The sequence below is a fragment of the Scyliorhinus torazame genome, chromosome 8, assembly GCF_047496885.1.
Source record: "Scyliorhinus torazame isolate Kashiwa2021f chromosome 8, sScyTor2.1, whole genome shotgun sequence".
Taxonomy (NCBI): domain Eukaryota; kingdom Metazoa; phylum Chordata; class Chondrichthyes; order Carcharhiniformes; family Scyliorhinidae; genus Scyliorhinus; species Scyliorhinus torazame.
This window is the reverse complement of record NC_092714.1, coordinates 261,217,306-261,232,220: the sequence shown is the minus strand read 5'-3', so window position 1 is coordinate 261,232,220 and position 14,915 is coordinate 261,217,306. Positions and strand designations below refer to the sequence as shown.

At 50.5% G+C, this 14,915-nt stretch overlaps 1 protein-coding gene across 1 annotated transcript in view; it reads left to right on the top strand.

Moving 5' to 3' along the window:
* Positions 1 to 14,915, top strand: part of LOC140428581 (glutathione synthetase-like) — a 160,570-nt gene that overhangs the window by 107,410 nt on the left and 38,245 nt on the right. Inside the window, exons 10-11 of the mRNA XM_072515219.1 lie at positions 7,114 to 7,308; positions 14,313 to 14,394. Of these exons, the coding sequence (XP_072371320.1) occupies positions 7,114 to 7,308; positions 14,313 to 14,394 (277 nt within the window). The remainder of the gene's footprint in view (positions 1 to 7,113; positions 7,309 to 14,312; positions 14,395 to 14,915) is intronic.

The following is a 14,915-nucleotide window of genomic DNA, read 5'->3' as shown; positions in this document are numbered from 1 at the left end:
GGCATGGGTATTTGCGCACTAAAGAGACTGAAGGCGGATGTGGTTATGCTTCAGGAGACGCACCTGAAATTGGCGGATCAGGTCAGATTAAGGAAAGGATGGGTGGGACAGGTATTCCACTCAGGCTTAGATGCGAAAAATAGAGGGGTGGCAATACTGGTGGGGAAACGGGTATCGTTTGAGGCTAAGACCATAGTGGTGGACAGTGGGGGCAGGTACGTGATGGTGAGTGGCAGATTGCAAGGTGAGGCGGTGGTGCTGGTGAACGTATATGCCCCGAACTGGGATGTCGCGGGTTTTATGAAGCGTATGTTCGGGCGCATCCCGGACCTAGAGATGGGAAATTTGGTAATGGGGGGGGGGGACTTCAACACGGTGCTGGACCCAGGGCTGGACCGGTCCAGATCTAGGACCGGGAGGAGGCTGGCAGCGGCCAAGGTGCTTAAGGGGTTTATGGAGCAGATGGGAGGAATAGATCCCTGGAGATTTGCTAGACCGAGGAGTACAGAGTTTTCCTTCTTCTCCCACGTCCATAAAGTGTACTCCCGGATAGACTTTTTTGTCCTGGGAAGGGCGCTGATCCCGAAAGTGGCAGGAATGGAATATTCGACTATAGCCGTTTCAGATCACGCCCCACATTGGGTAGATCTAGATCTAGGAGAGGAGAAGGAGCAGCGCCCACTTTGGAGATTAGACATGGGACTGTTGGCGGATGAGGGGGTATGTGGAAGGGTGAGGGGTGTATTGAAAGATACCTAGAGGTCAATGATGATGGAGAGGTCCAGGTGGGAGTAGTATGGGAGACGCTGAAGGCGGTGGTTAGGGGGGAGCTGATTTCGATAAGGGCCCACAAGGGGAAACAAGAGGGTAAAGAAATGGAGAGACTGATTGGGGAGATTCTGAGGGTGGATAGGCAATATGCGGAGGCCCCGGATGGAGGGCTCTACAGGGAAAGACGGAGACTACACATGGACTTTGACCTGCTGACCATGGGTAAGGCAGAGACGCAGTGGAGGAAGGCACAGGGAATACAATACGAATATGGGGAAAAGGCGAGCCGACTGCTGGCCCAACAACTTAGGAAGAGGGGGGCGGCGAGAGAGATCGGAGGAGTCAGGGACGGGGAGGGAAAGATGGAACAGAGGGCAGAGAGGGTGAACGGGGTGTTTAAGTCATTTTATGAGAGGCTGTATAAGTCCCAACCCCCGGAGGGGAAAGAGGGAATGATACATTTCCTGGACCAGTTGGAGTTCCCGAGGGTTGCGGAGCAGGAGGTGACAGGACTGGGAGCGCAGATTGAGGTGGAGGAGGTGGTAAAAGGAATCGGGAACATGCAGGCAGGAAAGGCCCCGGGACCAGATGGGTTACCGGTGGAATTTTACAGGAAATATGTGGACCTGCTGGCCCCACTTCTGACGAGAACCTTCAATGAGGCTAAGGAAAGGGGGACACTACCCCCGACGATGTCGGAAGCGACGATATCGTTGATCCTGAAACGAGACAAAGACCCGCTGCAGTGCGGGTCATACAGGTCCATCTCCCTCCTAAATGTAGATGCCAAGTTACTGGCCAAAGTGATGGCGACAAGGATAGAGGACTGTGTCCCAGGGGTGGTACATGGCGACCAGACAGGGTTTGTTAAAGGGAGGCAATTGAATGCCAATATACGAAGGTTGCTGGGGGTGATGATGATGCCCCCACCGGAGGGGGAGGCGGAGATAGTGGTGGCGATGGATGCAGAGAAGGCAGTCGATAGAGTGGAGTGGGATTACCTGTGGGAGGTACTGAAGAGATTTGGATTTGGAGAGGGGTTCATCAGATGGGTTCAGCTCCTGTACGGGGCCCCGGTGGCAAGCGTGGTTACAAACAGCCAACGATCCGACTATTTCCGATTACATAGGGGCACAAGACAGGGGTGCCCCCAGTCCCCGTTACTGTTCGCGTTGGCAATTGAGCCATTGGCCATAGCGCTGAGGGGCTCTAAGAAGTGGAGAGGGGTGCTTAGAGGAGGAGAGGAACATCGGGTGTCATTATATGCGGATGATTTGCTGCTATATGTGGCGGACCCAGTGGAGGGGATGCCCGAGATAATGCAGACACTCAGGGAGTTTGGAGGGTTCTCGGGATACAAACTGAATGTGGGAAAGAGTGAATTATTTGTGATGCACCCCGGGGAACAGGGCAGGGGAATAGACGATCTGCCGCTGAGGAGAGTAGCAAGGGACTTCCGATATCTAGGGATCCAGGTGGCCAGGAACTGGAGAACCTTGCATAAACTTAACTTGACACGACTGGTAGAGCAGATGGAGGAGGACTTTAAGAGGTGGGACATGGTGCCCCTGTCATTGGCGGGTAGGGTGCAGGCGGTTAAAATGGTGGTCCTCCCGAGGTTTCTTTTCGTGTTTCAGTGCCTCCCCATACTGATTACAAAGGCCTTTTTCAAGAAGGTGGATAGGAGTATTATGAGCTTTGTGTGGGCTGGAAAGACCCCAAGGGTAAAGAGGGGGTTCCTGCAGCGCAGTAGGGATAGAGGGGGACTGGCACTGCCGAGTCTGAGTGATTATTATTGGGCCGCCAACGTGTCTATGATATGTAAGTGGATGAGGGAAGAAGAAGGAACGGCGTGGAAAAGGCTGGAGATGGCGTCCTGTAGGGGAACTAGTTTAAAAGCACTGACGACGGCGCCGTTACCGTTCTCCCCGAAAAAATACACCACAAACCCAGTGGTGGTGGCGACTTTGAAGATTTGGGGGCAGTGGAGACGACATAGGGGAGTGACGGGTGCCTCGGTGTGGTCCCCGATAAGGAACAATCACAGGTTCGTCCCGGGAAGGATAGATGGGGGATTTCAATCTTGGCAGCGAGCAGGAATTGTGAAGCTGAAGGACTTGTTCTTGGACGGGACGTTCGCGAGTCTGGGAGCACTGGTAGGAAAATACGAGTTGCCATCTGGGAATGCATTCCGATATATGCAAGTGAGGGCATTTGCGAGGCAACAGGTGAGGGAATTTCCACAGCTCCCGGCGCAAGGGATCCAGGATAGAGTGATTTCGGGGGCATGGGTTGGTGATGGTAAGGTGTCCGATATATACAGGGAAATGAGAGACGAGGGGGAGACGATGGTAGAGGAGCTGAAGGGTAAATGGGAGGAGGAGCTGTGGGAAGAGATTGAGGAGGGGCTGTGGGCAGATGCCCTAAGTAGGGTAAATTCCTCGTCCTCGTGTGCCAGGCTCAGCCTGATCCAATTCAAGGTTCTACACAGGGCGCATATGACGGGAGCAAGGCTGAGTAGATTTTTTGGAGTGGAGGATATGTGCGGGAGGTTCGCGGGAAGCCCGGCGAACCACACCCACATGTTTTGGTCATGTCCGGTATTGCATGGGTTCTGGGTGGGTGTGGCAAGAGTGATTTCAAAGGTGGTTGGGGTCTGGGTCGTATCAAGCTTGGGATGGCTATATTTGGGGTTGCAGAAGAGCCGGGAGTGCAGGAGGCAAGAGAGGCCGATGTTTTGGCCTTTGCGTCCCTAGTAGCCCGGCGAAGGATTCTACTTATGTGGAAAGAAGCTAAACCCCCGGGCGTGGAGGCCTGGATAAACGACATGGCAGGGTTTATAAAATTGGAGCAAATAAAGTACGCACTAAGAGGTTCGGCTCAGGGGTTCACCAGGCGGTGGCAACCGTTCCTCGACTATCTCGCAGAGCGATAAGGGAAAACAGGAAAGACAGCAGCAGCAACCCCGGGGGGGGGAGGGGGAGAGGGGAGAGGGTGCATTTGGGTTTTTGGGGTTTTTTGTCTTGTTACATGCTAGTTGGTTATATTTATTTTTTCAGTGTTACTATTTCTTTTCTTTCTTGTTTCTTTGTTTTCGGCACTTGCTGTTAGTTAATATATTATTTAAATAACGGTCAATGTACATTTTGTTACAAAGTTGTAAAAATGGAAAATTCTTTTTGATCGAAAAACTTTAATAAAATATATTTTTTAAAAAAATAAAATAAAATAAATTAAAAAAATAAGTCCATCCTGCCATCCCAGGAATCAGTCTGGTAAAACTTCGCTGCACTTCCTCTCGAGCAAGAACATCCTTGTTCAGATAAGGAGACCAAAACTGCACACAATATTCCATGGTGAAGCCTCACCAAGGCCCTTTGTCATTTCAGCAAGACATCACTGCTCCTGTACGCGAATGCTCTTGCTAAGAAGCCCAACATACCATTTACTTTTTTTACTGCCTGCTGCACCTTCAGCGACTGGTGTATGAGGATACCCAGGCCTCATTGCACATTCCCCTCCCCTAATTTATGGATATTCAGATAATAATCTGCCTTCCCATTTTTGCAATTAAAATGGCTAATCTTCCATTTATCCAGATTATACTGGATCTACCATTCATTTGGCCACTCACTCAACTTGTCCAGACCACACTGAAGGATCTCTGCATCCCCCTCACAGCTCACCCTCCCAGCCAATTTTTTGTCATCTGTAAATTTGGAGATTTTACATTTCGCTCCCTCATCCAAATCATCAATATATATTGTTAATATCTGGGGTCCCAGCACCAGTCTCTGCGGTACCCCACTAGTCACTACCTGCCATTTGGAAAAAGACCCGTTAATTCCTACTCTTAGAGCTGGATTATTCCGCCCACCCACTGCAAGAACGCCACAGGTGAGACACCGACAATGGAAAAATCTATTGACCTCAGGCGGGATTCTCCGGTCGCCGGGCGAATGCAGCCGGACAATCTTGCCCTTTGTCTCCTATCTATCAACCAGTTTTCTATCCATCTCAATACAGTACCCCTAATCCCATGCGCTTTAATTTTACACACTGATCTCTTATGTGGAACTTTGTTGAAAGCCTTCTGAAAGGCTTCTGAAAAAAACGTCAACTGGTTCCCCCTCATCAAGTCTATTAGTTACATATTCGAAGAATTCCAGTACTTATTTCAAGCATGATTTCCCCTTCATAAATCCATGCTGACTCTGTCTGATCCTGCCATTATTTTCTAAGTGCTCTAAAAAAAAATCTGCTATAAAATCTTTGGATAGTGGATTCTAGAATTTTCCCCACTACTGATATCAGGCCTATTGGTCGACAATTCCCTGTTTCCCCTCTGCCTTCCTTTTTAAATAGTGGGGTTATATTAGCTACCCTCCAATCTGCAGGAACTGTTTCAGAGTCTATAAAATCTTGGAAGATGACCATCAATGCATCCACTATTTCTAGAGCCACTTCCTTAAGTACTCTGGGATACAGATTATCAGGCCCAGGAGATTTATCAGCCTTCAATCCCATCAATTTCCCCAACACCGTTTCTCTACTGATATTGATCTACTTCAGTTCATCCCTCTCACTGAACCCTGCATTCCTCCAACATTTCTGGTATCTGATTTGGGCCCTCATTTGTGAAGACAGAACCAAAGTATGTATTTAGTTGCTCAGCCATTTATATGTCCCCCATTATAAATTCCCCTGTTTCTGACTATAAGGGACCTACATTTGTCTTCACCAACCTTTATCTCTTCACAGGGGCATTGCCTCAAAATAAGGGGAAGTAGATTTAGGACTGAGTTTAGGAGGAACTTCTTCACCCAAAGGGTTGTGAATCTATGGAATTCCTTGCCCAGTGAAGCACTAGAGGCTCCTTCATTAAATGTTTTTAAGATAAAGATAGATAGTTTTTTGAAGAATAAAGGGATTAAGGGTTATGGTGTTCGGGCCGGAAAGTGGAGCTGAGTCCACAAAAGATCAGCCATGATCTCATTGAATGGTGGAGCAGGCTCAAGGGGCCAGATGGCTGACTCCTGCTTTGAGTTCTTATGTACCTACATAAACCTTTACAGTCAGTTTTTATGATCCCCGCAAGCTTACACTCGTACCCGATTTTCCCTTTCTTAATCAATCCCTTTGTCCTCCTTTGCTGAATTCTAAACTGATCCCAATCCTCAGACTTGTTTCTCTTGGCCAATTTCTATGCTTCCTCCTTGGATCAAATACTATCTCAAAATTTGTTTTAAGCCATTGTTTGGTCACCTTTCCCATTTTATCTTTGTGCCAGACAGGAATAAACAGTTGTTGCAGTTCCACCACATGCTCCTTGAATGTTTACCATTGCCTATCCACAGTCATCCCTTTAAGTAACATTCCCCAATCGATTACAACCCACCTTGTGCCACATAACCTCATTGTTTCCTTTATTAAGATTCAGGACCCTGGACTCGGAATCAACCACCTCACTCCATTAATGGTCGCTCATCCCCAAGGGGTCTCGCACAACTAGATTGCCTTGCCAGTGGTTCCATTCTCATTACACAGTACCCAGTCTCAGATAGCCTGTTCTCCAGTTGATTCCTCAATAAATTAGTCCAGAAAACCATCCCATATACACTCCAGAAAGTCTTCTCCTAAAGTAATGTTTGTGAGCAGGTAATGCTCATAAACATTACAAAGGATAAGTGATGTTTGAGCGGGTAGTGCGTGTCTTACATTGGATAAGGAATGTTTGTGAGCGGGTAGTGCGTGTCTTACACAGGATAAGGAATGTTTGTGAGTGGGTAGTGCATGTCTTACATTGGATAAGGAATGTTTGTGAGTGGGTAGTGCGTGTCTTACACTGGATAAGGAATGTTTGTGAGCGGGTAGTGAGTGTCTTACACAGGATAAGGAATGTTTGTGAGTGGGTAGTGCATGTCTTACATTGGATAAGGAATGTTTGTGAGCGGGTAGTGCGTGTCTTACACTGGATAAGGAATGTTTGTGAGCGGGTAGTGTGTGTCTCACACAGGATAAGTAATGTTTGTGAGCGGGTAGTGCGTGTCTTACACAGGATAAGTAATGTTTGTGAGCGGGTAGTGCGTGTCTTACACTGGATAAGTAATATTTGTGAGCGGGTAGTGCGTGTCTTACACAGGATAAGGAATGTTTATGAGCAGGTAGTGCGTGTCTTACACTGGATAAGGAATGTTTATGAGCAGGTAGTGCGTGTCTTACACTGGATAAGTAATGTTTGTGAGCAGGTAGTGCGTGTTTTACACAGGATTAATGGTAATATTGAGCCATGTTGAAAGACAATTGCTGCCCATTTGACTTTTTGTTCCTCCTTTGCTTCAGTGCTGGGTCGCACGATTGTTGATTGAGCGTTCCAAAGCTATTAAATGTCCGGATATTGCCACTCACCTTGTGGGAACCAAGAAAGTACAACAGGTGCTTGCACGCAGTGGAATGGTGGAGAAGTTCTTAACCGACTGCCCAAAGTCCGCTGAGCGAATTCGTGCTACTTTCGTCGGCCTGTACAGCATCGATGAGGTATAGATAGATGGACTTTACAGCTTCACAATGCACCAGTTGGTTGCTGTCCTGCGGAGTGGGGTGGCCAGATGCACAGATAATAAATGGTGCCATGCACTGGGGTTTGGGCTGTGGTTAAAGAAAGATGGCTTTGCAATAAGAGGTTTACTATACAAAATGTAGCCACATAGAATGAAATTAAACTCATGGTTCCACTTTTCCATCCACTCTGCTACAACCGGGGTGGGATGTGCATTCTGACATCTAACCGTACTAATCCACAGGTTTAAAAGTTTAATTTACTCACCAAAATGGCCAATCGTTTACCTTCACTACTGGTACCTAGAATAAAAAAGACTTACCTGGCTACATTTAATAAACTCAGAACAATTGATTTGTAACGGAAGAAATCTTCTTGTTAAAAAGTTACAAGAACTGCTTAACATACAATTGTAATCTGGAAGTATAACTATCTATCTTTTCTTAAAACTTCTCCAGCACAGACATACACATAAACAGACAAAGGATACACAAATGCAGAGTTCACAATTAGATAAAATCTTTGTAAGAAAAGGCTAATGTTTGCAGGATTCGATGTTGGCGATCTGGTGCTCCCTCATGCGAGGACCGGCCACTGGTCACCAACAGAGCTTCGATACAGAGAGGAATGTAGAGCCGGATCATCCTTTTTGTCTCAGCTTTGCAGGTTTCCAAATGCAGACAAGTTGTCCTCCGATCAGGAATCTCTGGCTACAAGTTGTTCGCCGCACATGGAATTTCAGGCAAGGCAGGGAGAGTCAGTCAGCGTAGCCTTCCTTTGCAACTTATTCTCCCCCACCCAAAAAAATTTAATACAAAATATTTAGGTTCAAAACTTAAAACTTGTTTCTGTCAGTTCATTTTGAGCAATCCTTTGTCTTTTTCCGGTATTTTCCCACATCAATTAAAGTGATTGCGGTTCAAAACAAACATGCTGGTCAGGTGATTTCTTTGAAAAGGCATTATTGAATAGGTCAGGGAGGCAGGACCTGCGGATTCTGGGTCTCCTGAAGGCGTGGAGGGGTCGGATGCTGGGGCGTATGTGACCACGATGCTGGGTACGCTGATGGGCGCGGGAGCTTTCCCACGGCCCCTGGAGCTGGATGGGGCGCACAGAGTCCTGGCAAGGAGGCCTAGGGCGAATGAGCCGCTGAGAGCTATGGTGGTAAGATTCCACCACTTCACCGACAAGTAGTGTGTCCTGCGATGGGCGAAGAAGGAGCGGAGCAGCAGGTGGGAGAACACCGAGATCCGTATCTATCAGGACTGGAGTGCAGAGCTTGCCAAGAAGTGTGCGGGATTCAACCGGGCCAAGGCGGTCCTCCACAGCAAGGGGGTGAAGTTCGGGCTGTTACAGCCGGCGAGGCTGTGGGTTACATATCAGGACCGGCACCACTATTTCGATACGCCGGACGAGGCGTGGACTTTTATCAAGAATAAGAAGCTGGACTCGAGCTAATGGACTGTAGTATGTTGTGGGGATTGCTGGTGGGGTGATGGGGGCTGGGGGGGGGGGGGCGATGTTATGTTGGGGTTCTCCCCGTGTTTTCTTGTGTTTTGTTGCCCCTTTGCCCTGGGCCCTCGAGGCTTTGGGCGAGGTCGCAGTTGGGAAGAGCTGCGCCACTGGGTGGGGTCGGCCCAGACAGGGAGAGCGGTTTACCCGCTAAATAGTGGGGTTAGCACCCGAAGCTGGGGGTTTGAGTGTACGGTACTTTGTTTTGTTTTTCCTTCTCTGTTCACACTGGGTGTAGGGGGGGGGGACTCTCTTTACCCCATTTAGGTGGGGGGGGTGGTTGGGGACTCATAAGGGGAGCCAACAGTGGGATTGGAGGCGGAGGCAGGAGCGGCCAGGGTCAGCATGAGTCAGCTGACTTACGGGAGTGCAATGGGGGGGGGGGGGGGTAGGGGGCTAAGCGTATGCTTGACTGGGGGGGGTTAAGTGGGGGGTGCTGGGATGCTGCTATGCTGACTGAAGGGGAATCGATATTAAAGGAGAGAGTCGGGATGGGGAGCCTCCGTCTGGGGGGCTGGAGTGTGTGGGAGGCGCGGGCACGTGGCTGGCCTAAAAAAGGAGATGGCTAGCCGGCGGGGGGGTAAGTAGCCCCCCGACTAAGCTGATCACGTGGAACGTGAGAGGCCTGAATGGGCCAGTCAAGAGGGCCCGAGTGTTTTCGCACTTAAGGGGCTAAAGACAGACGTAGCCATGCTACAAGAAACGCATCTGAAGATCGCGGATCAAACCAGGCTGAGGAAGGGATGGGTGGGGCAGGTTTTCCACTCCGGGCTGGATGCGAAGACCAGGGGGGTAGCAATTTTGGTGAGCAAGCGGGTGGCATTTGAGGCGGCGGGTATTGTGGCGGATAAAGGGGGTAGATATGTTATGGTGAGTGGCAGGTTGCAGGGGGCCCGGGTGGTGCTAGTGAATGCGTATGCTCCGAACTGGGACGATGCAGAGTTCATGAAGCGGATGTTGAGTAGGATTCCGAATTTGGAGTCATGCAGTTTGGTATTTTAATACGGTCCTGGACCCAGCACTGGACCGGTCTCGGTTGAGATCGGGTAAGAGGCCGGCAGCGCCCAAGGTCCTGAGGGGGTTCATGGACCAGATGGATCCGTGGAGATTTGCCAGGCCAAGGGCGAAGGTGTTTTCCTTCTTCTCCCACGTGCACAAGGCGTACTCGCAGATTGATTTTTTTCCTGGTAAGTAGGGCGCTAATCCCGAGAATGGAGGGGGTGGAGTATTCGGCCATTGCGTTCTCGGACCATGCCCCGCACTGGGTGGAGTTGGGGCTGGGGGAGGAGAGAGGCCAACACCCTCTGTGGAGAATAGACGTGGGACTATTGGCGGACGAGGAGGTCTGTGGGTGGGTTCGGATGTGTATTCAAAGCTATGTGGAGACCAATGATACTGGTGAGGTTTCAGTGAGTGTGGTCTGGGAGGCGCTAAAGGCAATTATCAGGGGGGAGCTAATTTCAGTCAGGGCCCACAGAGAGAAGAGGGATAGGATGGAAAGGGAGAGGTTGGTGGGGGAGATAGTTTGGGTGGACAGGAGGTATGCGGAATCCCCCGAGGAGGGGTTGTTAAAGGAGCGCCGGAGTCTGCAGGCGGAGTTTGACCTGCTTACCACGGGGAAGGCTGAGGCTCAGTTGAGGAAGGTACAAGGAGCAGTGTACAAGTATGGGGAGAAGGCAAGTAGGATGTTGGCGCATCAGCTGCGGAAGAGAGAGGCGACCAGGGAGATTGGGGGAATTAGGGATGGGGGGGTAACACCGTGCTGAGCTCGGTAAGGATCAACGAGGTCTTCAAGGATTTTTATGGCAAATTGTACGAGTCAGAACCCCCGGGGTGGGGGGAGGGGGGGGGAGGGGAGGGGTTGAAGCAATTCCTGGACCAACTGAGGTTCCCACAGGTGGAGGAGGGGCGGGTAGAGGGATTGGGGTCCCCGATTGAGATGGAGGAATTGGTTAAGGGTTTAGAGGGGATGCAGGCGGGCAAGGCCCGGGACCGGATGGGTATCCCTTGGAGTTTTACAGGAAATTCTCAGAGCCGCTGGGTCCGCTATAGTTGAGAACTTTTAATGAGGCTAAGGAAAAGGGAACCCTTCCCCCGACGATGTCGCAGGCTCGGATCCTATAGGCCGATCTCGCTCCTTAATGTGGATGCCAAGCTGTTGGCCAAGATTTTGGCCGCTAGGATCGAGGACTGTCCCGGGAGTGATTAAAGAGAATCAGACGGGGTTTGTGAAGGGCAGGCAGTTGAACACGAATGTGCGGAGGCTCCTGAATGTGATCATGATGCCCTCCGAGGGAGGGGAGGCAGAAGTGGTAGCGGCAATGGAGAAAGCCTTCAATCGGGTAGAGTGGGAGTACCTGTGGGAAGTGTTAGGCAAATTTGGGTTTGGAGAGGAATTTATAGGGTGGGTCAAATTGTTGTATCAGGCCCCGGTAGCGAGTGTGTCGACGAACCGGCTGCAGTCGGAGTACTTTAGATTGCACCAAGGAATGAGGCAGGGGTGCCCCCTGTCCCCCCTGCTGTTTGCCCTGGCGATCGAGCCGCTGGCCATGGCGTTGAGGGAGTCCAGAAACTGGAAGGGGTTGGTTCGGGGGTGGAGGGGGGGGAGCATTGTGTCTCACTGTATGCGGATGACCTGCTCCTGTACATTGCGGATCCGGTGGAGGGGATGGGGGAGGTCATGAAGATCCTTAGAGATTTTGGGGACTTTTCGGGGTATAAGCTGAATGTTGGGAAAAGCAAGCTTTTTGTGATACATGCGAGGGGCCAGGAAAAGAGACTGGGAGAGCTACCGCTTAAGATGGTGGAGCGGAGCTTTCGCTACTTGGGCATTCAGATGGCTAAGAGTTGGGATGCCCTGCACAAGCTCAATTTAGCACGGCTGGTGGATCAGATGGAGGAGGACTTTAAGAAAGCTGTCGCTTTCCCTGGCGGGCAGGGTGCAGTCTGTAAGGATGATGGCCCTCCCCAGGTTCTTGTTCGTCTTCCAGTTCCTTCCCATTCTCATCCCCAAGTCCTTTTTCAAGCGAGTAAATAGGATTATTACGGGATTTGTGTGGGCAAAGAAGACCACGCATGTTAAGAGACTGTTCTTAGAGTGCAGTTGGGGGGTGGGCTGGCGCTGCCGAACTTTTGCAGCTATTACTGGGCAGCGAATATATCCATGATTCGGAAATGGGTAATGGAGGGAGAGGGGGCAGCGTGGAAACGATTGGAGTTGGCGTCTTGTAAAGATACTAGCCTGGGGGCACTGATAACGGCTCCGCTGCCGCTTCCGCCGACGCGGTACACCACGAGCCCGGAGGTGGCGGCTACATTGAGCATCTGGGGGCAGTGGAGACGGCACAGGGAGGAGGCAAGGGCTTCAGTCTGGACCCCGATATGGAACAATCATAGGTTCGTTCCAGGTAGAATAGACAGTGGGTTCCTAAGCTGGCACGGGGTGGGTATCAAAAGGATGGGGGACCTGTTTATTGATGGGACTTTTGCTAGTCTGAGGGCGCTGGGGGAGAAATTTGGGTTGCTCCCGGGGAATAATTTTAGGTATCTGCAGGTTCCGGCGTTCGTGAAAAAGCAGGTGGGGGAATTTCCATTGTTACCTGCCCGGAGGATACAGGACAGGGTGGTCTCGGGCTTGTGGGTAGGGGATGGCAAGGTATCGGACCTATACCATGAGCTCCATGGAGGCCTCGGTGGAAGAGCTGAAGGGCAAGTGGGAGGAGGAGCTGGGTGAGGAGCTAGATGAGGGCCTGTGGGCGGACGCCCTCATCTTGCGCCAGACTGAGCCTGATTCAGTTTAAGGTGGTGCACCGGGCTCATATGACAGTGGCGAGAATGAGTAAGTTCTTTGGAGTGGAGGACAGGTGTGTGAGGTGCTCAGGGAGCCCAGCAAATCATGTCCATATGTTCTGGGCATGCCCGGCACTTACATGATTTTGGAAAGGCTTCGCAAAGGTCTTGGACACTCGGGTAAAACCGAGCTGGGGGATAGCGATATTTGGGGTATCAGACGATCCGGGAGTGCAGGAGTCGAAAGAGGCCGGAGTTCTGGCACAGGAACGGAAGCAGTTCTTTCATGGCCTCAAGCCTGTCATACTATTTAATTAGATAATGGATAACCAGCATCCTTTTAACTAGGGTGACTAGGGGCTTTTCACAGTAATTTCATTGAAGTGTTAAGCATACTTGTGATAATAAAAGATTATAACGATTATAAATAAAAGATTATAAAGATTATCAGCGGGATTCTCCGACCCCCCGCTGCGTCAGAGAATCCCCGGGGGGAGGCGCGAATCCTGCCCCATCGACCCGATGGCGGCTGCCATATTCTCCGGCGTTGGTTTTCGGGCGGGGGCGGTGTTCATGCCACCCCGGCCGGGGGCCGTTTGCAGCGCCCCCCCCCCCCCGGCAAGTCTCCGGGCCCCGATGGGCCGACTGTTTCTAGCTAGTCCCGCCGGCGTGGATTAGACATGACCCCACACGGTGGGACCTGGCAGATAAGTCGTCTGGGGCAGTCCTCGGGGGGAGGGGGGGGCGTGGGCGGATCCGACCCCAGGGGGCAGCGGGGGGTGCCCACGGTGACCTGGCCCGCGATCGGGGCCCACTGATCTGCCGGCGGGCCTATGCTGTGGGGGCACTCCTTCTTTCCACGCCAGCCCCTGTAGGGCTCCGCCATAGCCGGCGTGGATAAGACAACACCCTGCGCATGCGGCAGAATACGCCAGCCGGTCTGCGCATGCGCGGAACCACGCCGGCGGTTCCGCGCATGCGCAAGGTCACGCCGGCCCTTCGGCGCATGCGTTAACTCACCCAGTCCCTTCGGCGCCGGCTGGTGTGGCGTCCACCTAGCCCCCGGAAGTTTACTTGCATTGTTTTTCTGTCCCTGAATACACTCCCTGAACAAAAAAAAATGAATTGCAGACTTGAAATCTTCAATTGACCCTCAGCCACTACAGAATTTTGGAAAGGGGGAGAGCTCCAGATTTCCACTGCCCTTTAAATGTATGAATACAGGAACAGACTCAATAGTGATGTCTTCTGAAGGTCATAAAGGTTTCGAACAAAGTTCGGGCTCATTGTATAAATGGAACTCGGTTAAGGAGACCCAAGGACATCTCTGGACCTCAAAGAAAGGAATTGACACTTGTGGTAGAATTGTTGGGAGGACAAAGCGGAGGAGCTAGCATTCACAAGTGCAGCTACTGGAAATCAGTGTGTGTTCCTAAAACCCAACTCCACCCTGAGCGAGTGCTTCAGGAGCGGTAGGAATGGAGGAGGAAATGAGAGGACAAGGAAGAGGGGACACTTTGTGAAGCATGTTGTTATATTCACCTGATCAATACTCTCAGCGTGAAAATCAAATTGGGTTTTCGCGCAATGACAAATTGAAGAAAATTAACGCACAAGAAAGCAAATGGCCTTCCACCTTAAACGATTAATAATCTAACTTGGACTTTCTCTGTGTTGACAGGGTCCTGAGGGTGATGAAATAATAAAGAAAGCAGCGGAAGATCCAGAAGGCTTTGTGCTGAAACCACAGAGGGAGGGAGGAGGTACAATTATGCTGCACTCTTGATTGTAAATTCAAGGACAAATTATCCTCTTGTATTTGGGTATAAAGGTCACCTGAGAGCGTAAAATGCTCGGTTTGATTTTTCCACCATCGCCCTGTCGGTGGGAAGTATCAGAAATAATTAATTTCTTTAAAGTGCCAGATGTCAGCTGGGGCTCAGCGGCAGCACAATCTAGCCAGAAGATTGGGAGTTCAAATCCCACTCCAGGGACTAGAGCACAAAATCCAAACTGGTACTTCAGTGCATTACTGAGAGAGTGCTGCACTGCTGGAGGCGCTATCTTTCAGTTAGGACATTAAACTACAGTCAATCTGTTGTGACCAGGGAGAAGAGGTGAACTGGATCCTTCTATTCAACCTCCTCAGATGGTCACAACAAATATTTAAGTTTCTTTCTCACGAGGGTATGCCTTTTCCAAATAAGAATGTATTTAACTATTTAAGCTGTGAGTAATAAGGAGCCAATCAAACCATGTTTTCTCGAGTCAAAGAAAGAGGGAA